Below are 27,978 nucleotides of genomic sequence, written 5' to 3' on the forward strand. Positions count from 1 at the left end.
TACCAACGGATTCAGCTCGGCGTTTGAAGAAGGGTCTCGACCTGAAAACCTCACCCATTCCTTCTCTCCTGAGATGCTGCCTGACCCGCTGAGTTACTCCCACATTTTGCGTCTACCTTTGGATTCAGCTCGGCCTTGCGCGCAGTGTGTTCTGGGGGTTGTCGTCCAACTGCGCTGCCACCGTGCCGCGCACGCGTACAGAGACTACGACTCCCACAAGGCCACTTCACGGCGGCGTTTCGCTCCCTGGCAGGAGGTTGGCAGGTGTTGGCCAAAGAGAAGATGCAAATGGCAATAAGGTTAATCATGTGTGGCATCTGTGTCCGTGAAAATGGGAAAATGTGGTCGTGATGTGAAATGGCCGAGCTCAATGTGGAGTCTTGGAGCTGAGGAATGAGTGAGTGCTCCTCATTGCTTGGTTGGACAATGTGCTAGGAATGTAGTGGAAGATTAAGTCAGGAGCCAAAGATGTTTAATTGTCATCTGCACCCACAACAGGACAATGGCATTCTTACTTGCAGCTGCATGACAGGCTCGCAAAAGGCAATGCACAGATAAATATACAATAGAACATAGATGCTGGAAGTAGACACAAAATGCTGGAGTAACTACAGCATGCTGGAGATGCAGGAAATACTAGAATGTAGAAACAAAAAAACTGCGGATGTTGGTTTATACCAAAGATAGACACAAAGTGCTGGAATAATTCAGCAGGTCAGGCAACATCTCTGGGTCAGGATGCTTTTACAGACTTCAGTAAGAGTCTGAAGAAGAGTCCTGACCCAAAATGTCACTTGTCCTTTTTCTCTCGAGCTGCTGCCTGACTCGCTGAGTTACTCCAGCAGTTTGTGTCTATCTGCTGGAAATACTAAGCTGATCAGAGAGGATTAACTATGAGGAGAGGTTGGACAAACTTGGATTGTTGGATCATGAGGTCCAGGTTCAAAGCTCCCCAAAAGTGGCAACACAGGTAGACAGAGTGGTAAAGGAGGCATTGTGTATGCGGAACTGCAGATGCTGGTTTAAACCGAAGATTGACACAAGAAGCCTGAGGAAGGTTCTCGACCCGAAACGTCACCCACTCCTTCCCTGCAGTGATGCTGCCTGTCCTAATGAGTTACTCCAGCATTTTGTGTCTCTTTTCCATTGAGTATAAGAGGCGGGAAGTCTTGACACATCTTTATAGAACCTTGGTTAGTTTGACATGGCATTTGGTTGCGCCACATTTGGAGTATTGTGTGCAGTTCTAGTGTTGTTACAAGAAGGATGTGGAGGCTTTGGAGAGGGTGCAGAAGAGGTTTACCAGAATGCTGGCCGATAAGAGGGTTTTACTCAAAAGAAGAGATTTGTCGAACTTGGTTTATTTAGTTTGGTATAAATATACAGCATGGAAACAGGCCCTCTGGCCCATCAACAAGGTCAAGGATTACTTTTAGCTACTCAGCCTTCTTTAGCCAAATAGTCCAAAGACAAGTATTACCCCAGTTCAGAAATGAAGAAAGGCCACTCAAATAAAACAGTGCAAATGAATTGATTTCATTTGTAATTAATGCAGTAGAAAATCTGGGGAGAAAAATTGGACATTTAAAAATGGTTTTAGAATATAAATATGGGATAGAAATTCATGTGTTGACATGAAAATGTGCATTGAATATAAATGTTTGAAGATAAAGTAATATCAATATATCATGTCAGCTGAAATGGTGTAGGCAAAGTATCATATTTATTTGCAGACCAATACTGCTATTTAGTTTTAATTTAGGTTTATTATTGTCACATGCAACAAAGTACAGTAAAAAGCTTTGTTTCGCTGCTATCCAAACAGATCAGATAATGCATAATAACAAGGAACTGCAGATGCTGATTTACCAAAGAAAAACACAAAATGCTGGAGTAACTCAGCGGGTCAGGCACCTTCTCTGGAGAACATGTATAGATGACATTTACTATACATAAATATAATCAAGTTAAACTTGTACAACAATTAGAGCACAGGGGAAGATACAGAATATAGTTCTCAGTATTGTGGCGCACTAGTTCCATGGTGTGTAGGACAGAACTGCAGATGCTGGTTTAAACCGACATTTCAGGTCGAGACACTTCTTCAGACTGATCTGCATTAAAACGTGGTCGTAGAGTCGGAAAGCAGGAAGAATCACAGAGGGGGAGCAGCGAGAGGGGATCCAGTCTGAAGAAGGGTCTCGACCCGAAACGTCACCCTTTCCTTCTCTTCGGAGATGCTGCCTGTCCCACTGAGTTACTCCAGCATTTTGTGTCTATCATGGGGTAGAGGTGTTGCACGGAGAATATCATAAGATCTTTTTGAATAGTGGGGGTTCAAGAGACAAAATGGCCCACTCCTGCTTCAATTGCTGAAAAGAGAGACTCTGGAATTTGGAGCAGGCCTTGGCTCTGTCCCTTAATCTCCTCAATGAGAAATTCTGTTGCAGATGTGGGCATTTGTTGAATTTGACTCCATGCTATTGGCGAAGAAAAGGTTCCAACCCCTTCAGCCCATTAAAAGGGCATCTTTGTCCAACAGCACTCCAGTTAGCAGCTGTTCTGGCCAATTTGCGATCGATATTCTGCAATTGTTGTGAAGCAGATCTGGTTTTAAAAGGTTCCCTGACTGTTGCTGAAGTGAGTGTCCTTTGCTCGGCTGAATCCTAATTGAATTTAGAAATTCCCGGTGCCCCTTGGAAAAGAATTCAAGGGTATTTGAGAAAAGGACCGACTGTCACCCAGTTCATGGGAAGGAATCGCTAAACAGGATTTGGGGTGAGGTCCAAGCTGTGCCTATCTGACTTAACCCATCAACTAAAAATATTAATTGCCCCATAAATCTTGTTATAGTTCACGTGGCAGCTTGATTACTGTTTTCACTAGCAGCCAAATATTCTGCTATATTTGGCTTATCACAGCTCCAAACATAATGGTTAACTCTGACTACAGTAATGCGTTTTATAATGGGTGCTGGTGTATCTGCTACCATCCCAGGGTATTGGAAATATCATCCCATCAGATTATTTAATGCTGCTGAATATAGTTCCAAATCAAACAATATGAGAGGCCAAGAGGCAAAGGCAATGTACTGAACAATCAGTGCTGCATAAGAAGATTGAATCTGTTGTGAAATTGGTTAAATATGCATATTCTGGGGCTGAACACCTGTTAAAGCCTTTCAGTCGTATGTATTTCAATTTGCAGCCAGATAAAGATATCTTCATTGGGATTTCTGATCAATATGTTTCCCCACGAGGTTGTTCTGATCTGCCCACCTTACAGCCTGTAACAACAGAAGACACAGTTCTGGAGTAACTCAGCGGGTCAGGCAGCATCTCTGGGGAACATGAATAGGGTGATGTTTCACACAGTGCTGGAGTAACTCAGCGGGTCAGTAAGCATTTCTGGGGAACATGGATAGGGTGATGTTTCGGGTCTGGACCCTTGCTCAACATTCCGGCATCTGCAGGTAGACACAAAATGCTGGAGTAACTCAACAGGTCAGGAAGCATCTCAGGAGAGAAGGAATGGGTGACGTTTTGGGTTTCCCCGAAACGTCACCCATTCCTTCTCTCCTGAGATGTTGGCTGACCCGCTGAGTTACTCCAGGATTTTGTGTCTACCTTCGATTTAAACCAGCATCTGCAGTAATTTTCCTACATCCAGCATCTGCAGTTCCTTGTGTCTCCACTGAACAGATGTTTGGGATGCAGAGGAGTTTTGAGTTCTTTTCTGGTGCCCTCTATTGCTTACTGTCAGCATAACAATACAGATAACAAGTATACAATATTAGATGCAAAGTGCTGGAGTAACTCAGCAGGCCAGGCAGCACCTCTGGAGAACATGGACAGCTTATGTTTCGGGTCGGGACCATTTTTCAGACGCGCCAAAATCCCAGCCCGAAACGTTACCTATCCATGTTCTCCAGAGATGTTGCCTGACCCACTGAGTTATTCCAGCACTGTGTGTCTTTTTTTGTAAACAGCATCTGCAGTTCCTTGTGTCTCCAGTGTGATCCTTGACAATAACGATGTGAAAGCTTCCAAAGTGGTTTAAGGTGAGAGATGAAATACTCTCGGAGCAAATTAATTTCCTTGTTTAACTTGCTTCTACTTTGTTCATATAGTCATAGAGCCATACCAACATGTCTACGCCCCATTTACACTAGTCCCACCTGCACGTGTTTGACTCATATCCCTTTAATCCTTTCCAATCCATGTACCTGTCCATATGTCTTTTAAATATTGTCTTTGTACCTGCCTTAACTATTTCCTTTGGCAGCTCATTCCATATACCCACCATATGTAAAAAAAAAAATTAGGTTCCTATTAAATCTTTCCCTACTCACCTTAAACCTATGTCCTCCGGTTCTCAATTCCCCTACTCTGGGCAAAAGACTCATTTTTACCCGATATATGGTGCGATTTTTTAACAATAATAATGTGAAAGCTTCCAAAGTGATTCATCGCCTTGAGACCACACACATAAACTTAAAAGCAAAACCAGTGAAATGTTTCCATGAAGAGGGAGATGAAACATAAACCACGATATCCGACAACAATGACAAATGAAGGGCTGTCAGAACCATCATATCTCCTAGTTCATTGTGTGCCAAATCACAATAAAGTGTTTGAAATGGCAGATAAAATCATAGCTTTTAAAAAGACGCTTAAAATCCAGAAAGAAAGAATTCTAAGAAAGAACAGAATTGTTTTGACGTGTTATCATCTTTTGAATAACACCCAAATAACACCCAAAGACATCCATCTCAGTCTCCAAAGGGAAAATAATATCATTCTATTTAAAATCAACCCTTCAAAAATTTCAAATGGTTTCTAATCCATGAAAAGGAAAGCATTTGATTTGCGATCCATTATTATTGGTAGACACTGAGACCTTGCCAATAACATATTGGCAGCATAGTGGCGCAGCGGTGGAGTTGCTGCCTTGCAGCACAAGAGACCCAGGTTCAATCCTCACTACGGGTGCTGTCTGTAAGGAGTTTGTACGTTCAATGATCACATTGAATGGCGGTGCTGGCTCGAAGGGCCGAATGGCCTCCTCCTGCATCTATTGTCTATTGAGCAGGGAGGGTTTTCCCCGGGAACACCTATTTCCCCCCACACTCCAAAGATGTACAGGTTTGTTGGTTAATTGACTTGGTATAATTGTAAATTGTCCCTAGTGTACTTAGGATAGTGTTAGTGTATGGGGATCGCTAGTCGGCGCGGACCTGGTGTAAAAAAACATAAGACAAGCTTCAGGAGTGATTTGATCCTAACGTTCAGTTTAGTTTTGAGATATAGCATGGAAACAGGCCCTTCGGCCCATCGAGACCATGCTGACTATCGATCACTGTTCACACTTCTATATTATCCCACTTTCTCATCCACTAAAGTGATAAGCTGTACATTTGAAAAATAAATTACTATGTTCACTTCAAAATGTCAACTTTCAAAAGAAAAAATTATAATTTCTACTAAATAGGTTGAGTTTGGGATTATGCAATTTAATTATATCTCAATGGATATAACCATCAAGCTCTAACACACTAATGAAAACCATGAACTATGGACTGGCTTTGTTGCACTAAGAGTTTTTTTGTACTAGTATTAAGTTATTGACTTATTTTTGTTTAATATACATTATCTGTGAGTATTGTGTTTACGGGCTTGTAATGCTGCTGTAAGTAAGAATTTCACTGTTCCTTTGTTGGTGCAGATGACAATTGAAGACTCTTGGCTCTTGACTTAGATTTCCCCACAGTCTCCCACGAGATTCCTATGACACTGCCTAGGTTTGAGGAGCAGTCACTCATTCCTTAGGCTGGATGCACCATTTAATTTCAAGTGTATCTGCAGAGATCAGCAGTGGACTCAAGAACACCTTCTCCCCCTCTGTTATCAGGCTTCTGAACAGTCCTTTCATAAGCTGGGGTACTGTCCGATTCATCTCTGCCCCATTGTGGACATTGTACTTTGTCTCTGGAACTGATGCGCTACAATGCAGAGAACTATATTCAGCACTTTGTATATTTCCTTTTGCTCTACCTATTGTACTTGAGTTTGACAATTGTATCTATGTATAGTATTATCTAATTTGTTTGGATAGCATGCAAAACAAAGCTTTTCATTGTATCTCGGCAATATGTGACAATAATAAACTAAGAATAATCTAGATGGAAGGAACTGGCTGCCTTACATAAAAAGACACAAAGTGCGAGAGTAACTCAGTGGGTCAGGCAGCATCTCTGGAGAACATGGATAGGGTCTGAAGAAGGGTCTCGACCCGAAACATCACCTATTCCTTCTCTCCAGAGATGCTGCCTGACCCGCTGAGTTACCCCAGCATTTTGTGTCTACCTTCGAGGCCACAATAAAATTATGTTGCACGATAGATAATTACAGCGGAGTTTAGTTGGGAAAGGTATTGGTTTCTCTGAACAACCAGGAAGTTTTGTCATAAATTTAAATTTCAGTGCACAGTTGCATTGTGAAGCTTACTTTCGACTATTTTTCAAGTTGAACGAATTCACCATTGGAGAGCAAAAATAATTATGGCGGAGTATTTTTGTAGGGGCAGATCTGATAGTGGTATTTAACACTTTTGTTAAGTGCATGGACATGCAGGGAATGGCTGGATATGGATTATGTGCAGGCAGATGAGAGCACAGACATTGTGGGACGAAGGGCCTGTTCGTATGTTGTGCTAATGAATGACTGAATGTTCGATGTTCTATCTGGAAAGAGCCTCCAATTTTGTCAAACGTAATCCTACCCAAGTATTTCTCATTCATGATTATTGAAGGCCATCATTTTACGATTACAAGCTTTGCCTTTGGCCATTGGAACTGACAAAGTAAACAGCAAAGAGCCACAAGAGGCTGCAGATGCTGGAAGGTTAAGCAAAATACAAAGTGCTGGAGTAACTCAGCGGGTCAGGCAGCATCTCTGGAGAACATGGATAGGTGACGTTTCACAGAGTGCTGGAGTAACTTAGCGGGTCGGGCAGCATCTTTGGAGAACATGGATTGGTGACGTTTCGGGTCGGGACCCTTCTTCAGACATGACCCGAAACATCACCTATCCATGCTCTCCGGAGATGCTGCTTGACCTACTGAGTTACTCCAGCACTTTGTGTTTTGCTTAACGTTCCAGCATCTGCAGTCTCTTGTGTCTTTGTGTTGTTTACTTCATCAGTTCTTTTGTGTAATCCAGCATCTGCAGTTCTTTGTTTCTACATGATGGTTTCCTGCTGTGCCATACATTTGTATGATTGTGTGCCTGATTTTCATCCATTAAAATTAATAACTGGAAAATCAAGTGAACCATAGATTAGGCTTTGATGACATCAGCAGCTGAATTCCTGATACATATTCTTGTTACAGGAACCTCTGCAAAAATAAGAACATTTATCCCCCATTCTGTTTAAAAGCATAAGTGAAATCTATTTCTCCAGGTAAATTACCGTGAGAGAATTATTAATTTATTTTTTCTAGGTTTATGCCAAACACGCATCTATGCTTACTGTGATCTGCTATTGAAATTAAATTAATAACATGTTTCGTACTGAGTTACTGCAGGGAAATATTTCAAAGTGTTTCAGAAGCAATGAATTATTAATGTCAGAGTGCTGTTGTTATGGAGACAAAATCTTCCAGTAGATGTATCAGTGGAAACAACGTTATTTTACAAAAACTTGATTCCAGAGTAAAATGTCATTGGTAATGCATTTGTTCAAAAATTCAAGAGGAATTGTATTTAAATGGGAACACTTTAAAAAAAAAAATTGTTTTGTTGCTTAACTAAATATAAATCCCAAAACGTGTTCACCATTTCCACTTCTCAGTTATGCTGTTTGATACCAGGTACTGCTTCAGATTAATAAGATAATTAAAAGCTTAAAAAAAAGTTTGCCTGACTCTTGTAAAGTGATTTGGCATTTTTCAGAGTGCAGGAAGCTGAGGGATGATCACAGGTGTGTAGAATCACGAGGGGAATAGATAGGGTGAATGCACAGTCTTTTACCCAGAGCAGAGGAATCAAGAACGCAGGGACATGGGTTTAAGGTGCAACTTTTTCACACAGGAGGTGGTGGGTATGTGGAACAAACTGCCAGAGGAAGTAGTTGAGGCAGGGCACAGTAATATCACAAATGTAGGTGGTTATAAAAAACTGACATTGTTTCAGTTGATAACATATAAGCATTCTATCTTTTGTTAATTCATCTAGGCAGGTTGAGGAGAACTACGAGTACTATTAAAAATAAATAATGAGTGGCTTTTCTGTCATCACCACCTCAGCTGATCACAAATAATCTTAGCACGTTAGTGTTGCAATGTTGGACGTTGTCTCTGGAACTGATGCGCTACAATGCTGAGAACTTTATTCTGCACTGTATCCTCCCCTTTGCTCTACCTATTGTACTTGGGTATGATGTGATTGTATTTATTATCTGATCTGATCTGATCAGATATCATGCAAAACAAAGCTTTTCACTGTATCTCGGCACACGTGACAATAATAAACCTATTTACAACATTTTCTGTTTTTATCCATTATTGGGGGGAAATATTGTGGTCTTCAGTGTGTCGGGCAGCACGCTGGTGCAGCGGGTAGAGCCGCTGCCTCACACCAGGCACACCGGCTTCTTGATTAGTACGGGCAGCAGGTTATGGGAAAAGGCAAGAGAATGGGGTTGAGAGGGAAAGATAGATCAGCCATAATTGAATGGTGAAGTAGTCTTGATGGGCCAAATGGCCCACATTTGCTCCTATCACTTATGACATGACAATGCCAGGAACTTGGATTCAAGCCTGACAGCAGAAGATATGGAAGCTTCAAAGGGTGTACCACCAGACTCAGGAACAGCTTCTTCCCCCCCGTTATCAGGCTTCCGAACGGGCCTTCCATAAGCTGGGGTACTGTCCGATTCACCTCTACCCCATTGCGGACATTGGACTTGCTAACGTTTTAATCTTTCTGTCAAGTTATCTGGGGCAGGTTGAGAGACAGTGGGGGAGGTCTACCAGCGTTATCAAAAGTGAGAAGTAACGAGTGACATTTCTGTCATCACCACTATAGCAACACTGGACATGAATAATATTAGCTGTTAGTGCTGCAATATCTGTGCGGTAAAATAAACTGGTTTAAGATGGAGACACAAGGAACTGCACATGCTGATTTCTTCCCTACATCCATCAGGCTATTAAACACTACAACTTCCAAATAGGCCCCAAACTATATAGGCATGGGGACATTATTTCTGCACTATATTCTCTACTTATTTGTCTGTTTTTTTAATATAATTTTAATATAATTTTTAAACATATATTCTGAACATTTTTGTTGTTTATTATGGATTTTACAGAGTACTATTGGGCACTTTCTGTTGTGCTTCTGCAAGTAAGAATTTCAATTTTCTGTTTCGGGACATATGACAATAAAACACTCTTGACTCTTGTTAGGTAGGAACCTGTAATTACTACTGAGGTACGTGAATAAACCTACAAAGGTATACACCAGCATTAAAGCAAAATAAATGTTATTATCACTGTTGTAAATCCCAAATTTAAAAATGTACACCCTAAGAACAATGTAATCTCAAGAAAGCCGTCGACAATGTTGCCAAGTCTTTAATTAACAGTTAAAACACCACAACATCAGTTAATTTTTACATTATTGCCGCTTGCTAGTGGCAACAAATGTATGGTTTATAAAACCTGTTCAATGATTATAAATGTCCACACAAATAATCCATGAAATCAGGACATAATAATGAATATAAACGTACAATTTTCAATATAATAAAACAATCCCCAATAATTGAAAGTGAAAATTACCGAAATCCCTACTCCTTTTTACCTCTAGCCTTTGTCACTTACCCCACCTGTTTCCCAAATCAACCCCCCATCACCTGTCTCCACCTATCACTTGTGTAAGAAGGAACTGCAGATGCTGGTTTACACCGAAAATAGACACAAAATGCCGGAGGAACTCAGCGGGGCAGGCAGCATCGCTGGAGAGAAGGAATGGGTGACGTTCCGGGTTGAGACCCTTTAGATTGAAGAGTCTGAAGAAAGGTCTTGACCCGAAATGTCGCCCACTTCTTCTCTCCAGAGATGCTGCCTGTCCTGCTGAGTTACTCCAGCACTTTGTGTCTATCTTCCATCTATCACTTGCCAGGCTTTGGCACCTAATATGAAGTCAATGGCTAATGCCCCCTAATCCAGTCAGTGTTCTGGTAAACCTCCTCTTCATCTTGATACTTGCCCACTTCTATTTTCCAGCTCATTCCCTCTCTCTCCCCCCACTCCAATCAGTCTGAAGAAGGGTCCTGACCCGAAACGTCGCCTGTCCATTCCCTCCACAGTTGCTGCCTGACCCGCTGAGTTCCTCCAGCATCCTATGTTTGGCTCAACATTTCAGCATTTGCAGTCTCTTGTATCTTCATTAACATCACTGTTCTTTGTCCTTGTCAGATGAATACTTCCAGAACTCATGACTGATTTGAAGATACAAAAAAATACAACATTTTTTTTTTTACACTAAGAAAGTGACTTTGCTGGCTCAATTTGTTCCAATGTGTTTAGCAGTCAAGTACTCTTTGTTCCTGCACTGCTGTAATGCAGGAGAACTGCAAGCCAACTGCAAGCGCACGCAAATAGTAATGTGATAATGATCAACTTTCAGTTATTGAGGATTAAAAAATTACACAGGATTTCAAGGTTTACTTCCCTGCTCTATTGTATACACAAAATATTTACGTGGATCTTACAGTTGTTGCTGAGAGAGAAAATGAGACCTCATCTTGACATCTCATACAAAGTCAATGGCTAGTGTCCCCAACGCCAGGCAGTTTAGTTTAGAGATACAGCACGCAAACGGGCCCTTCGGCCAACCGAGTCCGCGCCGACCAGTGATCCCCGCACCCTAACACTATCCTACACTAGGGACAACTTATACCAATTAACCTACAAACCTGTACGTCTTTGGAGTGTGGGAGGAAACCGAAGGTCTCGCAGAAAACCCACGCGGTCACGGGGAGAACGTGCAAACTCCGTTCAGACAGCACCCGTAGTCGGGATCGAACCCGGGACTCCGGCGCTGCAGGCGCTGTAAGGCAGCAACTCCACCGCGGCACCACCGTACCGCCCTTCTGGTAAACCTCCTCTGTTCTGGTAAACCTCCTCTGCACCTTGGCCGTTTTCCGAGACCGCAGGGTACCGCTGGGTCTTGAGTGCTTCATTGATAAAAGTAACAATGTTTTGGTTTGATACTTATATGTATTTATAAGGGCGGCATGATGGCACGGTGGTAGAGTTGCTGCCTTACAGCGCCAGAGGCCGGGGTTCAATGCTGACTACAGGTGCTGTCTGTACGGAGTTTGTACGTTCTCCCTGTGACTACGTGGGTTTTCTACACGTGCTCCAGTTTCCTCCCACACTCCAAAGACGTACAGGTTTGTAGATTAACGTCATGCAATGAAAGCTTTTCACTGTACCTCGTTACACATGACAATAAACTAAACTAAAAATTGGCTTTAGTAAAAATTGTAAATTGTCCCAAGTGTGTTGAAAAGTGCTAGTTTATGGGGGAGATGATCCCTCGTTGGCACAGTCTCGGTGAGCCGAAGGGCATGTTTCTGCACTGTTTGTCGAAAGTATATTCCTTAGCTATCTCCTTAGAATTGCATTTTCATTGTCATTTTGAATCTATAAATAAACTTACTTCAAAAAAAATGCGGCCTAATTAAAGTCCTAGAAAGCTGCACCGTGACTTCCTGATACTTTAGTCAATAAAAGAAAGTATTACCTTATCTCTCTGCGTGCAATCTTTGGGACTGATAGACATTGAGTCTTCTCTTCCAGATTGCTCAGCATACCATCCCTTGTCAACCTTCTTCAAATATATTACTTCTTAAGTTCAAATTCAATCTGCCTCTTTTCTGTCCCCTAAAGCAGCCTACTCCTGATCCTTCTGTTCTTCTCTTGTTCAACCTCATGGCCAATTTCTGGATCATCTGCAAACATCCTAATCTAACGCCTACACTTGTCTAAACATTATATGGCACAATAAGTAAGAGATCTAGCACCGAGTCCTCAGAAACAAATTAAACACATTCAGTCACATTTATAAAAACTCTGTTGATCCTGCCACCAAACCAAATTTGACTCTTATCCATTTCTACAGATACACCAAGGAAAGAAAGCATTCTATTCTAATGCATCACAGTTTGGTTTGGCAACTGCTCTGCATGAGACGGCAAGAAATTGCAGAGTTGTGGACACAGCCCAGCCCATCACACAAACCATCCTCACCTCCCCCCCCCCCCCCCCCCCCCCGCCCTCCCCATTGACCAAATCTACAATTCACGCTACCTCAGGAAAGTAACTAACATTAACAGGTACCACTCACACCCCAGTCACCCCTCTCCCTTTGGGCACAAGATACAAAAGCTTGAAAGTACCTACCACCATATTGAACAACAGCTTCTTCCCTGCTGTTATCAGACTCTTGAACGGAGCTCGTAAATGCTGAGGATTCTATTCTTGATCTTCCAATCTACCTTGTTGCAGCTCTTGCACTTTTTTTCATCTGCACTTTCTGTAGCCATAACACCATATTCTACAAGCTGTTCGTTGGGTGAATCCAGAACCAGGGGTCACAGTTTAAGAATAAGGGGTAGGACTGAGATGAGGAAAAACTTTTTCACCCAGAGAATTGTGAATCTGTGGAATTCTCTGCCACAGCAGGCAGTGGGGGCTATTCACTAGATGTTTTCAAGAGAGAGTTAGATTCAGCTCTTAGGGCTAACGGAATCATGGGATATGGGGAAAAAGAAGGAATGGGGTACTGATTTTAGATGATCAGCCATGATCATATTGAATGGCGGTGCTGGCCTGAAGGGCCGAAAGGCCTACTCCTGCACCTATTTTTCTATGTTTCTATCAGAGAGAAACACACACACACACACAATTCAGGGAAGAACATTTTTTTGTTTCCAAACCAGCTACTTCCTAGACACAAAAAGCTGGAGTAACTCAGTGGGGAACAGGCAGCACCTCTGGAGAGAAGGAATTGGGTGACGTTTCGGGTCAAGGCATCTTCTTCCGAAGAAGTCTGAAGATGCAGGACACTGTCACTGCACTGAGTAGCTCCTTCAGTGACAGACTCCTTCACCCCTATTGCGTGAAGGAGAGATATAGGAGGTCCTTCCTTCCCGCTGCTGTGAGACTTCTTCTTCTTGCGTTTGAGGCAACGGAAGTTATGAAGCTGCTTCTGCTTCTGCTGTCTCTGTTTGTTGTCGTTCGCCTGACTGACGTCAGTTGACAGGGCTCACCATGGGGAGATCGACAACATGAGCCCCTGCTGTGAGACGGCACAACCAGCACTGCTCCCAGCAGACGAGTCAATGGCAACAGTTAAGAATACACAGAAAACTGATGACAAATTATCCTTGTCTTTACTTTAATTTATAATTTTAGATTTTAGATTTAGATTTAGAGATACAGTGCAGAAACAGGCCCTTTGGCCCACCGGGTCCATGACGCCCAGCGATCCCCGCACACTAACACTATCCTACACCCACTAGGGCCAATTTTTACATTTGCCCAGCCAATTAACCTACAAACCTGCACGTCTTTGGAGTGTGGGAGGAAACCGAAGATCTCGGAGAAAACCCACGCAGGTCACGGGGAGAACGTGCAAACTCCGTACAGACGGCGCCCTTAGTCAGGATCGAACCTGAGTTTCCGGCGCTGCAAGAATGATCTCTTCCTATCCACTTTGCTGCTGTAACACTGTAAATTTCCCAGGCGTGGGACGAATAAAGGAATATATTATAGGAATATATTATATATATTATAATATATTATTAAGATGTCTCGGCCTGAAACGTCACCCCAAACGTCACCTCCAGCATTTTGGTGACGATCTCCACAGGCATTGCCACTTTCATTTCACTGCACATTGTGTATGTGTATGTGTATGTGACAAATAAACTTGACTTGACCAGCATCTGCAGTTCCTTCTTTGCACATACTTCCTGGATTGTGTATGTGTTGGGGGGATGGATGGAGCGTGGGCGCGCACGGGAGAGCGATGGGGGGGGGGGGGCGCGCACGCGGGGCGGGGTTGCGCGCTCGTGCCCGCGCGAGGGCGCGCGGGCGGTAGCAGCAACCGGATACATTGTTACTCCGAAGTTGTAATGAAGTTCCACTCATGAAGTTTTCCACCAGCCGCAGCCCGTGTGGATCGGACGCGGCGGCGGCCAAGCCGGGAAGATGGCTGCGAATAAGGCGAAGAAAGTTACAAAAATGGCCACGAAAGCATGTCCGGACTGTGACCAACAGGTGGGGAATCTCAGAGGCATTTCACATCTCATTTCAGCTTTAACGCCGAGGCTGCCTTTTTGTGCCTTGTGGCTGACAGACCATATATATCCGCAGCATTGTTCAGAAACTTTACCCTGATATCTCCCATTGGTTACTTGTATGACCTTGGCATTGATTTTTAAAAAAAAACTATATATTTGTTTAATTTCGAAATTGCAGGCGTGGGTGATATTGCATGATATCAATCCTCTCTTGCCTCTCCCTAAGTTACCTACTCGATATGGGCTATGTAAGACAATGAAGGCGATAGTTAGTATTTAGGCTGTTAATGACTGTGGGATACAGCCCTTGAATAAATGGTCTTTCATCTGAAAGTGATTATACTGCCTTGGCGTCAGTCGAATAGCATACATTAAAAAAATGTTATCCCCCTCTCACATTGATTTGAAGTCTCCTATTCCACAAAGGGGCGAATAAACTTTTAGTGGGGGGGGGATTAAGACACTTTCGGATATATTTTTTTCGCATGCAGGATTTAAGCCGTGTCATGTGGCATATGCAATGCGGGCAGATCTAACAAACACGAATAGTGGGGAAGGGTTGACGAGTTAGGAGAGGCTTAATCACAACAAGGCAGTCATAGGTTTACGCCTGGACTGTTCAAAATATACATTTTGGTTTTTTTTTGCTTTAAGTGCTGACTTCGCGCTGCAAACCACGCAGCCATTTATGCCCAATTGCCTCTGCTCTGGATTTCTACGGTGTTATTTGGGCAATTTCATTATGCAGCCGTTTGTACAGACAGAGTAGTTTCTCACAAGACGGACGCCAGTTCTTAAAAAAAACCAAAAACATTTGCATAAGAAATGTCATCTCACGTTGTGAAGAGGAAAAAACAAAATGCTGCAATCTTGGCCAACTGCCTTGTCTGTATGTGCAGTCTTTCAAACGATGGAAATTACGAAATATTTTTTAATCCAATCCACATCATCTTAATTCCATCCGTGTGAGTATAAGATATTTAAAAAATGACCCCGAATGTATAATTATTTCCACTGGTCTGTGGGCTTGCGTGCTTATAATTTAAACATATTTTTATGTAGTCTAACCCGCTACATATGTGGACGTAATCATATCCTCCCGTGTGATTAAACTGTTTGCCGAGACGCAGGACTGAAAGCATCGTCATGCCAATTTAAAATGTTTAATTTTTCAGATTCCAGTTGCCTGTAAGTCCTGCCCTTGTGGATTCGTTTTCATAAGTAGGAGACTGCTGAATGCTAAACAGACTGAGAAATCACCGCCACCTAATTTAGGTAAATGCCGATGAAACCTGTCAGATTGCCGAGCCAAATAAATAGTTGGGGGGGGGGGGGGGGGGGGGGGGGGGGGGAGGAGAGAGAGAGAAAAAATGAGTAAGCAACAAAAATTTATCATCCATTTTTAGATTACAAATCGCTAGCTCTATTACTGGCGTTGAGACTTTGGTTTCAGATTGAACATGTTGAGCAGTGGTTTTTATTAAAACATATTGTTTTTTTAATTCAGTTTTTCATTTGTACTGTAGTGAGCATCGAGTTGAATGAGATAATTATTTGTCTAACCTATGGTTGATTTGGTCATTTCGCACATTGGACCATTTATGAGAATTTTTAGCTAAAAGTTAAAATGAGTTCTTGATTTGAAAGGCATTTTGATTTTCTTTTGTGTTAAAAGAAGCATTTTTTTAAAAATTGATCCTCTGTTGCTTGTATCCCAGGTAATTACATTGTTCTGTAATTGCTGGCATATTCCTCATGTAATGAGGAATATCTCATCAAAGTTGGATAAAGCAAGCTTGTTTCCTCATTGTCCAATTACCACCAATTCCACACACACTTCCTGAACAATATCAAACCCTTTGGTGGAAAATGCATTTTGTGCTCCCAATGTGAACTCCTGTACGTCGGCGAGACCAAACGTAGACGTGGCGACCGTTTCGCTGAACACTTGCGTTCCGTCAATCGAGGCCACCGGATCTCCCCCGGTTGCCAACCATCTCAACTCCCGTTCCCACACTGACCTTTCTGTCCTGGGCCTTCTCCATTGCCTGAATAAGGCCACAGGCAAATTGGAGGAACAGCACATCATATTTCACTTGGGTAGATTACAACCCAGAGGCATGATTGCTGAATTCTCTAATTTTAAGTAACTTCTACTCTAACACTCCCCTCCCTCCCCCTGCCAACTTCCTCCATCCTAGACGTTTAACCAGTTCCTCGTAGGTTGAGGTTCATGATGGTCATGTCATAGTGTCCTGCAGCGTGGAAACAGGCTCTTCATCCCAACTTGCCCACACTGACCAACATGTCCTATCTACACTAGTCTCACCTGCCTGCGTTTGGCCCATATCCCTCCAAACCTGTCCTATCCATGTACCTGTCTAATTGCTTCTTAAACATTGCAATAGTCTCTGCCTCAACTACCTCCTCCGGCAGCTCGATCCATACACCCACCACCCATTGCATGAAAAAGTTACCCCTCAGATTCCTATTGAATCTTTTCACCTTAAACCTGTGCCCTCTGGTTCACGCGCAGCAAGGTACAGTGAAAAGCTTTGTTTCACATTGAATGCAACCAGATCAGATATACTATACATACATACAATCAAGTCAAACTCAAGTACAATAGGTAGAGCAAAGGGTTAGATACAGAGTGCAGAATATAGTTCTCAGCGTTGTAGCGCACCAATGCTGAGAACTATGTCCACAATGGGGTAGAGGTTAATCGGACAGAACCCTAGCTTATGGAAGGACCGTTCAGAGGGGAAGAAGCTGTTCCTGAGTCTGGTGGTGCACACTTTGAAGCGTCTGCATCTTCAGCCATCAGGATTGAACCCAAGTTCCTGGCGTTGTGAGCCAGCGGCTCTACCCGCTGCATCAGTGTGTCGCCTGACATACTGAAAACCACAAATTTTCCCCCCAATAATGAATTAAAAACAAGAAATGTTGTAAATGGGTTTAGGTTTATTATTGTCACGTGCACCAAGGTACAGTGAAAAACTTTGTTTTGCGTGCTATCCAAATAGATCAGATAATTCTGATAATAGAGGGGAAGAAGCTGTTCCTGAGTCTGGTGGTGCGCGCTTTCAAGCCTCTGTACCTTGTGTCCCTGCTTGTAATAGAAGCCTATTGACCAGTCGCACTCTCACATTCTGTGTATTTGCTGTTTCCTTTTGTATTGAACTGGAATCCCACCCTTGGCCACTGAAGCTCCACTTAATGCAACTCCCCCTAATCTTGCTGCCTCTCTAAGAATTTCTTTTCTAACTTCTCTGTATCACCAAGTCTTTAGTCATCATATGTAATATCACTTTTGGCAGCATATCCATTTTCATCCAATTATCCTTCTATGCAGTACCTCCAATTCAAAGAGCTGTACAGATGGGGAACAGGCCCTTTGGCCCACCTCATCCATGCCAGCCCATTGGCCTAGTCTCATTTGTCCCCGTTTGGCCCTAGGCCCCAGAAACTCTTCCCATCCATATATCTGTCCAAATAGCTTTTAAAAGTCATAGTAATTGTATCTGCTTCTCTAACTTTCTCTGGCAGTTCTTTCCATATACAAACTCCACTCTGAGTGGAAAGAAGTTTAGTTTAATTTAGTTTAGAGATACAGCATGGAAACCGGCCCTTCGGCCCACTGAGTCCGCGCTGACCAGCGATCCCCACACATTAACACTATCCTACACACACTCGGGACAATTTACACATACACCAAGCCAAGTTACCTACATACCTGTACATTTTTGGAGTGTGGGAAGATACCGTAGATAAACCATGCGGTCACTGGGAGAAGGTACAAACTACGTACCGGCAGCACCCGTAGTTGGAATCGGACCTGGGTCTCTGGCACTGCAAGCGCTGTAAGGCAGCAACTCTACCACTGTGCCATCGTGCTGTCACAGTTGTCAGAGATCCCTCTTTAAATCTCTCTCCCTTTCACCTTAAGCCTATGCCCTCTAGTTTTAGAATCCTCGAGCCTGGGCAGTACACACCCCCCAGCATCAGGTTAGTCAATGCATGACTACAGTAAGTCAGACATCATGCTGCCTCTTTCACAAATACTGTGAGCGTTCATTTTATCCATGCCTCTCACGATATCGTATACTTCAGTAAAGTGAAACTTTAGACGTTATATGCATTAAAAGATTTTATGTAAATCATTTGTCTCTGAACATTTATTGAGTTTCAGTTCCGGGTCAGTGTATGTGTGCTAAATGGCAAGTTTCTGTTTTCTCTTGAATATCCATTGATATAATTAAAAAATAATTGTGATCTGGGCTGTGAGGACATAGCGTTGCTTAAAAAAAATTGACATTGATTCTCGCAGAATAACTCGTGGTAAAAAGAGTAGTGCCCTGTATGAAAATTATTGTTCTGCCAAGTTGAAATAATGGTTCAAATGGCTGACTTTTTTTAAACCACATTTTTAATGTTTTATGATTAATGCAGTCAGAATGCTGTCACTTAATGATTGAACTTTGCTAATAATTTCTGGTAAGTTTTAGTTCTGGATAGGATGCATTAATCAACTATTTTCCTTTTTTGAGATGTCAAAAAACTGGAGGGCGATGAAGAGAGTTTAAAAGAGATTGCGGGCTAGTTTTTGTTTACATGGAAGCAGATACCATAGTGACTTTTAGACAACAAAAAAAGACACAAAGTGCTGCAGTAACTCAGGGGGTCAGGCAGCATTTCTGCAGTACATGGTTAGGTGACGTTTCACAGAGTGTTGGAGTAACTCAGCGGGTCAGGCAGCATCTTTGGAGAACATGGATAGGTGACGTTTTGCAGAGTGCTGGAGTAACTCAGCGGGTCAGGCAGCATCTTTGGAGAACATGGATAGGTGACGTTTCAGGTCAGGATCCTTCTGTGCATGTAGTTGTTTAAATTAATTACCTTTGAGTTACTATAATGACATATTGCCATACCTTAATGCAAGAAAATAGATAAAGGTAAACTAAATCATTGTACAAAGGAGGTTGTTCTTTTCATCCTTCCTTGCTTATGTACATGGGCCATGTTAGAGAGATTTCAAATGGTTGCACAGAGCTATTGTGTTTGAGTCTCACAAAATTAGTCATAGAGTCATACAGCACGGAAACTGGCCCTTCAGCCCAACTCTTCCATGCCGACAACATGCCCCATCTACGCTCGTCCCACCTGCCTACATTTGGCCAATATCCCCCCAAGTCTTTCCTCTCCATGTACCTGTCCAAGTGTCTTTTAAATACTGCTAATAGTGCTTGCCTCAACTACCTCCTCTGGCAGCTCATTCCATACACCCACCACCCCCAGTGTGAAAGGGTTGCCCCGGGTTCCTTTGAAATCTTTTCCCCCTCACCTTAAACCTATGTCCTCTGGTTCTTGATTCCCCAACTCTGGTAAAAGACTGTGCATTCCGCTGCTCTAGATGTCAACTTATTTACATCGTCGAAACCAAGCGCAGGCTTGGCGATCGCTTCGCTCAACACCTGCACTCGGTCCGCGTTGGCCAAACTGATCTCCCTGTGGCCGAGCACTTCAACTCCCCCTCCCATTCCCAGTCTGACCTTTCTGTCATGGGCCTCCTCCAGTGCCATAGTGAGGCCACCGGAAATTGGAGGAACAGTTCAACAGAGCTTTATTTGTCATTCGGTACCAAGGTACCGAACGAAACTACATAGCAGTCACACACAAAAAAGAACACAAGACACATGACCCCAACACAAACGTCCATCACAGTGACTCCAAACACCCCATCACTGTGATGGAGGCAACAAAACTTCCACTCTCTTCCCCACGCCCACGGACAGACAGCTCGTCTCCGACCGACCCGCACAGTCCCCGCAAGGGGATGGAAGTCCCCGCGGCCGAGTCGCACCGGGCGCTGAAACGTCTCGCGGCCGAGCCGGGCGATGGAAGGCCCCGTGACCGAGCCGTGCGCAGCTAAGTCCCGCGGCCGAGCCGCGCCGGGCGATGTTAGGCCCCGCGGCCGAGCCGCACCGGGCGATGGAAGGCCCCGCGGCCAAGCCGCACCGGGCGATGTTAAGTCCAGCGGCCGAGCCGCACCAGCGATGAAAAGTCCCGCGGCCCAGCCGCGCCGGGCGATGTTAGGCCCCGCAGCCGAGCCGCACCGGGCACTGTTAAGTCCAGCAGCCGAGCCGCACCAGCGATGTTAGGCCCCGCGGCCGAGCCGCACCGGGCACTGTTAAGTCCAGCGGCCGAGCCGCACCGGGCGATGTTAAGTTCAGCAGTTTCCCCCACCCACCCCCCCACCCACACCACCACCCCCCCACCCACACCACCACCCCCCACACATACATAACCAAAAAAAAAAAAAAACCATCCCAACACCGACATACAACAAAAAAAAAAAGGAAAAAAGACGAACAGACTGCTAGCGAGCCGCAGCCGTTAGGCGCCGCCACTTCCGCTTAGATTTCGCCTGGGCAGCTTGCAGCCCAGTGGTATGAACATCGACTTCTCCGACTTTAGATAGTTCCTCTGTCCCTCTCTTCCCCTCCTCCTTCCCAGATCTCCCTCTATCTTCCTGTCTCCACCTATATCCTTCCTTTGTCCCGCCCCCCTGACATCAGTCTGAAGAAGGGTCTCGACCCGAAACGTCACCCATTCCTTCTCTCCTGAGATGCTGCCTGACCTGCTGAGTTACTCCAGCATTTTGTGAATAAATACCTTCGCTGTGCATTCACCCTATCTGTTTCCCTCATAATTTTATACATGTCTATAAGATCTCGCCTCATCCTCCTGCGTTCTAAGGAATGAAGTATACCGGAGAGTACGAAGGAACCTGCCCAAACCTCTCCCTTTAGCTCAGGCCCTCAAGTCCTGGCAACATCTTCGTCTGTGCAGCAAGGAGCTAGACAACTGCAAGAGGGTTAGTTTAGAAATAGGGAAGTGATGTGACAAGAATAAGATGATAGACACAAAATGCTAGAGTAACTCAGCAGGACAGGCAGCTTCTCTGGAGAGAAGGAATGGGCGACGTTGCGGGTCAAGACCCTTCTTCAGACTGAGAGTCAGGGGAGGGGGAAGATACAGAGATAGGAAGTTTGAAGATGTGAGAACGTGTCCTCAAAGGGGATGGAGATCAAGGAAAATGTAGAAGGGATCATTGTTAGCTGGGAGAAGGTAGCAACAAAGCAAACCGAGATAAAACGTAATCAGGGACAGTCAGACTGGTTGGAGAACTGGGAAGGGGGAGGGATAGAGAGAGAGGGAAAGCAAGGGTTACTTGAAGTTAGAGAAGTCAATGTTCATACTGCTGGGTGTAAGCTGCCCAAGCAAAATATGAGGTGCTGTTCCTCCAATTTGCGCTGGGCCACACTCTGACAATGGATCAGACCCAGGACAGAAAGGGCAGTATGGGAGGGGGAGTTAAAGTGCTAAACCACCGGGAGATCAGGTAGGTTTAGGCAAAATGATCGCTGAGCCTGCGCTTGGTCTCACCGATATATAGGAGTCCACACCTGGAACAGCGGATACAGGAGATGAGGTTGGAGGAGGTGCAAGTGAACCTCTGCCTCACCTGAAAAGACTATCGGGGTCCTTGGACAGAGTCGCGGGGGGAGGTAAAGGGACAAGTGTTGCATCTCCTGCGGTTGCAGGGGAAGGTACCTGGGGAGGGGTTGGTTTGGGTGGGAAGGGACGAGTTAACCAGGGAGTTGCGGAGGGAACGGTCTCTGCGGAAAGAGGAAAGGCATGGAGATGGGAAGATGTGGCTAGTGTAGCCCAGATTACAAGAATAGGGGGTGATCTTACTGAGATATTTTCGATTTAATGGAGCATGAGAGGGTGGATGTTGAAACACAAGGACCTGCAGATGCTGGAGACTGAAGCAAAACACAAAGGGCTGAAGGAAAACAATATATATTGTTTAAATTTAATGAACACCATCTGTGAAAACTATTGAAACCTGGTTTATCATTAGTTGAGAGTAAATCTAAAAGCAGGCTTTGGCCTGTTTTCTCGTGTTTACTTTGACACAAGTAAGTTTCCGTGTGAGGGCTTTCTGTACATTTATTCCCACTTTCATCTTGACTTTTACGTTTTATGGTGAAAGATAGAGGGAAATCCCTCCTGAGTAATCGAGAGGTGATCGAGGATTTCAGCTATTCTTGTGCGGAAGTTATGTAGTTGACGTCTAATCTCAGAAAATCATTGCAGATTAAATTGAGATCTGATAGTTTCTAATCTTCATTATTTGGATCAATTAATGTGATTTGATTTGGTGACCTCTGATTGGAGGGTTTGAGTTATAAGAACTGCTACAGGCAAGTGGGATTAGTATAGATTGTCAGAGTGGTCACATAGTCATTTTAGACTAGACTGTGGAGATACAGCGCAGAAATATGCCCCTTGTCCCACCGAGTCCGTGCTGAACAGTGATCCCTGTACTCCAGCACTATCCTACACACTAGGGTCAAATTTACAGAAGCCAATTAACCTACAAACCTGCATGTCTTTGGAGTGTGGGAGGAAACTGGAGCACCCGGAGAAAACCCACATGGTCACAGGGAGAACGTATAAACTCCGTACAGACAGCACCCATAGTCAGGATCGAACTGGGGTCTGTGGCACTGTGAGGCAGCAACTCTACCGTTCCCACAAGGTCAGCCAACAGGGCTATATTTGAGCTCTGCAAATCTATAACTGTAGCATGATATCCAGTTATTCTTTCTGTATTGAAAGTCAGCAGGTGATCTTTGAGATGTAGGCGCGAGGATGTAGACATCTGCAGATGCTGGGATCTTGAGTGAAACACAAATGCTGGAGCAATTTAGCTGGTCAGGCAGCATCTGTGGAGGGAATGGACAGGCAAAGTTTTGGGTTGGGACCCTTCTTCAGACTGTTTGATATGTAACCTGGTTAGTGGTAAAGTAATACCAAGCAAGATGCTGGAGTTTGCTGGATAATTTGTTGTTTCCACCAGGCAATGTTTAGAAAAGTTACCTCAGCATTTTGTGTCTATCTTCAGTATAAACCAGCATTTGCAGTTCCTTTCTTCACATCCCAAAGTCATGCAGCTTTGTAGGTTAATTGGCCTCTGTAAATTGCCCCTCGTGTGTAGGGAATGGAGGAGAAAGGACTAGTGTGAACAGATGATCGATGGTTGTCGTGGTTTCCTTGGACCATAGGCCTGTTTTCATGCTGCTGCTAAATTAAACTTACAGGTTTATAAAGGTGCAGGAAGATGCACAAAACCGAAGATAGACACAAAATGCTGGAGTAACTCAGCAGGACAGGTAGCATCTCTGGAGAGAAGGAATGGGTGACATTTCGGGTCGAGACCCTTTTTCAGACTGATGTCAGGGAAGTGGGAGATACATAGCTAAGGAAGGTGAAGGTGTGAAAACAGGAAGTGGGGAATGGAGATCAAGGAAAATGTAGAATGGATCATTGTTAGCTGGGAGAAGGTAACAATAAAGCAAACCGAGATAAAATGTCGTCAGAGACAGTAAGACGGGTCAGAGACCTGGGAAGGGGAGGGGTGGAGAAAGGGGGAAAGCAAGGATTACTTGAACATTGACTTCTCTAACTTCCAGTAAACCTTGCTTTCCTTAACAGGAATTGAGTATATATATATTTTAATTTATACAGATCATGTTTTTTAAAATTATTCTAATGAAAAATCTGCACAAATTATAATGTTCACTTTAAATTTGAGAGTAGGGACATGTACCAAAAATAACAAGGTTGAAATAAGCATATATTTTAGTATTCTCAAATTTTCTTTTTACGACCCTGTTTTTACTTGATTATAGTGAGTTAACTTCTATTACAGTTTTTGAAATATGAACTTGAACTCTTGAAGGAATTTTCAAACATAGAATTTTAAATAGTACAACACAGGAACAGGCCCTTCGGCCCACAAACTAAATGCCCAACATGACACCAAGCAAAGTGCTGCACGGTGGCGCAGCGGTAGAGTTGCTGCCTTACAGCGCCAGAGACCCGGGTTTGATCCTGACTACGGGTGTTGTCTGTATGGAGTTTGTACTTTCTCCCTGTGACCACGTGGGTTTTCTCCGGGTGCTCCGGTTTCCTCCCACACTCCAAAGACGTGTAGGTTAATTGGCTTCTGTAAATTGTCCCCAGTGTGTAGGATAGTGCTAGTGTACGGACGACTGCTGGTTAGCGTGGACTCGGTGGGCCGAAGGGCCTGTTTCCATGCTATATCTCTGAATAAACTAATCTCATCTGTCTGCTCATGATCCATATCCCTCCACTCCCTGCATTTCCATGTGAGCCATCTAAAAGTCTTCTAAAAGCCCCCATCGTATCTACCTCTACCACCACCTCTGGCTGCGTGTTCTACCCTCATCTGTGTAAAAATAAATAATAAAAACTGCCCTGCACATTTCCTTTAAACCTTGCCCCTCTCACCTTAAAACTCTGCCCTCTTGGCTTTTACATTTTCACTCAATGGAAACCGGTCCTAACTGTGTACCCTATCTATCCCCACATAATTTTATATACTCCCCTCAACTTTTGACGTTGCAGAGAAAACAATTCAAGTCATAGAGTTCTGCAGCACAGAAACAGGCCCTTCGGCCCAACATGTCCATGCTGACCAAGATACCCCATCTAAGCTTGTCCCATATCCCTCGAAACCTCTCCTATCCATGTATCCGTCCAAATGTCTTTTAAATGCTGTTATAGTACCTGCCATAACTACCTCCTTTGGCAGTTCGTTCCATACCCCCACCACCCTCTGTGTGGAAAAGGTTGCCCTTCCGGTTACCATTAAATCTTTCCCAACTGGCTTTAAACTTGTGTTTCCAGGTTCTTGATTCCTAGGTCTGTCCACCCACCTAGGACAGCTAATTCGCTCTAATCTAGGCAAATTTCTGTTGTTTTAGCAGCTAGTTTTAAAATCTATCAACACTGGTATGCTTGTATTTTTAGAGTTTGGACACAGGTTCTAGATTGACATAAACTCGCCAGCTTTGCTGTTGAAAATACATTTTTGAGGATGTTGCCAGGACTTGAGGGCCTGAGCTCTAGGGAGAGGTTGGGCAGGCTAAGACTTCATTCCTTGGGGCGATCTTATAGAGGTGTATAAAATCATGGGGGGGAATAGATAAGGTGAATGCACAGAATCTTTTATCCAGGTTAGGGGAATCAAGAACCAGAGGGCACAGGTTTAAGGTGAGGGAGGTAAGATTTAATCAGCCATGATCATATTGACTTGAAGAGCTGAATGGCCTATTCCTGTACCTATTTCCCATGTTTATATGTTTTCTATGTTAATGGCAATCTGAGGGGAAACTTTTTCACACAGAGGGTGGTGGGTGAATGGAACGAGCTGCCAGAGGGGGTAGTTAAGGCAGCTAATATAACAACATTTAAAAGATACTTGGGCAGATGCATGGATGGGAAAGGTTTGGAGGGATTTAGGCCGAATGTGGGCAGGTGGGACTAGTGTAGATGAGGCATGTTGGTTGATTTTTATTGAAGGGCCTGTTTCCGTGCTGTATAACTCTGTGACTTTGAGCGGTGATCTATGATGCGTCATTTCTATGGAATGTGATTGCCAGAACGTTCGTTCTGATTTGAGTAACCCGCTCGCATTTTGTGGACAGACAACAAGTCAGTGGCTAAGAGGAGGAGAACAGAAAGAGCGCGTCGGGAGAAAGCCAATTCTCCTCTCACCAAAGATCTGGAAAACCGAAAGCGGTCTCGATCGGAGAGCCACTCCGAGCAAATTCGGCGGAGACGAGGCCGGCCAAAAACCGGCCCCAGCAAAAAACGCGATGATGATAAAGGTAAAATAGTCACGGTCCTGACATGGTGGCGATCGCTGGCACTGGACATTCCTGCCTTTTTAGATTCATTGCTTGTATGTTCATAAGTGATAGGAGCAGAATTAGGCCATTCGGCCCATCAAGTCTACTCTGCCATTCAATCATGGCTGATCTATCTCTCCCTCCTCACCCCATTCTCCTGCCTTCTCCCCATAACCCCTGACACCCAAAATCAACCAACATGCCCCACTAATCAATCTATCTATCTCTGCCTTAAAAATATCAGTTGACCTGGCTTCCACAGCCTTCTGTGGCAAAGAATTCCACAGATTCACCACCCTCTGACTAAAGAAATTCCTCCCCATCTCCTTCCAAGATGAATGACGTTTTATTCTGAGGCTGTGGCCTCTGGTCCTAGACTGTCCCACTAGTGGAAACATCCTCTGCACATCCACTCTATCCAGGCCTTGGTTATGGAGTAAAAACCAGACAGCCCTACAGTAGGTCTTTCGGGCCAACTTGTCCAAGCTAATCCCATTTGTCTGCATTTTGCCCACATCCCACTTAATCTTTCCCATACAGTGTAGGAATTAGAAGAATTTGATGATTTTAAAAAAATGTTGGTTTCTATAGTCGTACCGCACAGAAACAAACCCTTCAGCCTGATTTGTCCCTGCTGACCAAGGTGCCCTTCCAAGCTAGTGGTGGTGGAGGCAGATACGATAGTGGCATTTAAGAGGTTTTTGGATGGGCACATGGATATGGAGGGATATGGATCATATGCAGGCAGAGGAGATTAGTTTAACTAGTTTAATGTTCAGCATGGGCATTGTGTGCCTGGAGCTCTGGAGAGAAGGAATAGGTGATGTTTTGGGTCGAGACCTTTCTGAGAGTCAGGGGAGAGGGAAACGAAAGATACGAAATTGTATCTTTCGTTTCTCCCATTCCTTTTCTCCAGAGATGCTGCCTGACCCATTGAGTTACTCCATCTTTCTGTGTCTATCTTCCTGTGAGCCGATGGGCCTGTTCCTGTGCTGTACTGTCCCATGTTCTATGCTCTACTTTTCACTGTTTGTTTTCCAGAAAGGCAAGAGAGAGAGGTTGACGTCTACGCCAGTCTCTCGGATGAACGGGCCTTTGTATTTTCAGTGGCGCTGGCAGAAATAAACAGAAAAATTGTCAATCAAAAATTAATTCTTTGACAAAGCGTGCACAAGTGGGATACAGCCACGACTCAGGATTCAGACCCTTGCTCAGTGCATTTCACCAAGGCGGACTTTGTACCAGCAATACTGTGGAAAGCAAAACCTTGCTCACTGTTGGATGACTGTTTCTGACGGCAAAGCTTTCCGATGCCATGGACGTGGGCATGCGGTCACTTGAACTTGTACACCAAAGCGCAAGCAGACAATTCTTTGAATTCCAATCCCAATTTTGTACAAAAATAATGCAGCGTTGAACTTTGGAAGAGTAACATGGTCCGATGCATTGACTATGAAACGGGTGAAGCATAGGAATTAGTTTCTTCCTCGATCAACTTCAGCTGATAACGTTGGGGTCAGACGAAGAAATGGAACCTGCGTTGTTCCTCTTGTACATTTGGAAGGGATCGAGAAATTATGAATTCTTGTTTCAAATGCACGTTCTTTCGGTATTTTACCTTATTTATGATGTTGGTGTAATTAGTCTAAACACTGCAAATAATCATAAAATACTATAATAAAAAGTCTTAAGTTTCATACATCGTTTGATCAATTTTCAATTGTATGTGTAAATAGTATATTTTAACTATTGTAGTATGACATTAGCATAAATCTATCCCAGGGATATCTTGCACATGGTCTGATAATGT

The 27,978-nt window shown here is 43.9% G+C and overlaps 1 protein-coding gene across 1 annotated transcript; it reads left to right on the top strand.

Annotated features, from left to right (window-relative positions):
- Positions 1-198: 198 nt before the first annotated feature.
- Positions 199-27,978, top strand: c6h16orf87 (chromosome 6 C16orf87 homolog). Its single transcript, XM_078400442.1, has 5 exons — positions 199-299; positions 14,243-14,356; positions 15,555-15,654; positions 25,965-26,147; positions 27,210-27,978. The coding sequence occupies exons 2-5, from the start codon at positions 14,288-14,290 to the stop codon at positions 27,326-27,328; spliced, it is 471 nt and encodes a 156-aa protein (XP_078256568.1). The 5' UTR covers positions 199-299; positions 14,243-14,287; the 3' UTR covers positions 27,329-27,978.

Source organism: Rhinoraja longicauda, chromosome 6 (assembly GCF_053455715.1).
Source record: "Rhinoraja longicauda isolate Sanriku21f chromosome 6, sRhiLon1.1, whole genome shotgun sequence".
Taxonomy (NCBI): Eukaryota; Metazoa; Chordata; class Chondrichthyes; order Rajiformes; family Arhynchobatidae; genus Rhinoraja; species Rhinoraja longicauda.

What these genes read in the sequence shown, in the direction of transcription:
- c6h16orf87 (XM_078400442.1), top strand. Translation starts at nt 14,288, where the DNA reads ATGGCTGCGAATAAGGCGAAGAAAGTTACAAAAATGGCCACGAAAGCA. An exon ending in ATCACCGCCACCTAATTTAG is followed by an intron (nt 15,655 to 25,964) that starts GTAAATGCCGAT and finishes TTTTGTGGACAG; the next exon opens with ACAACAAGTCAGTGGCTAAG. An exon ending in AAAACGCGATGATGATAAAG is followed by an intron (nt 26,148 to 27,209) that starts GTAAAATAGTCA and finishes TTTGTTTTCCAG; the next exon opens with AAAGGCAAGAGAGAGAGGTT.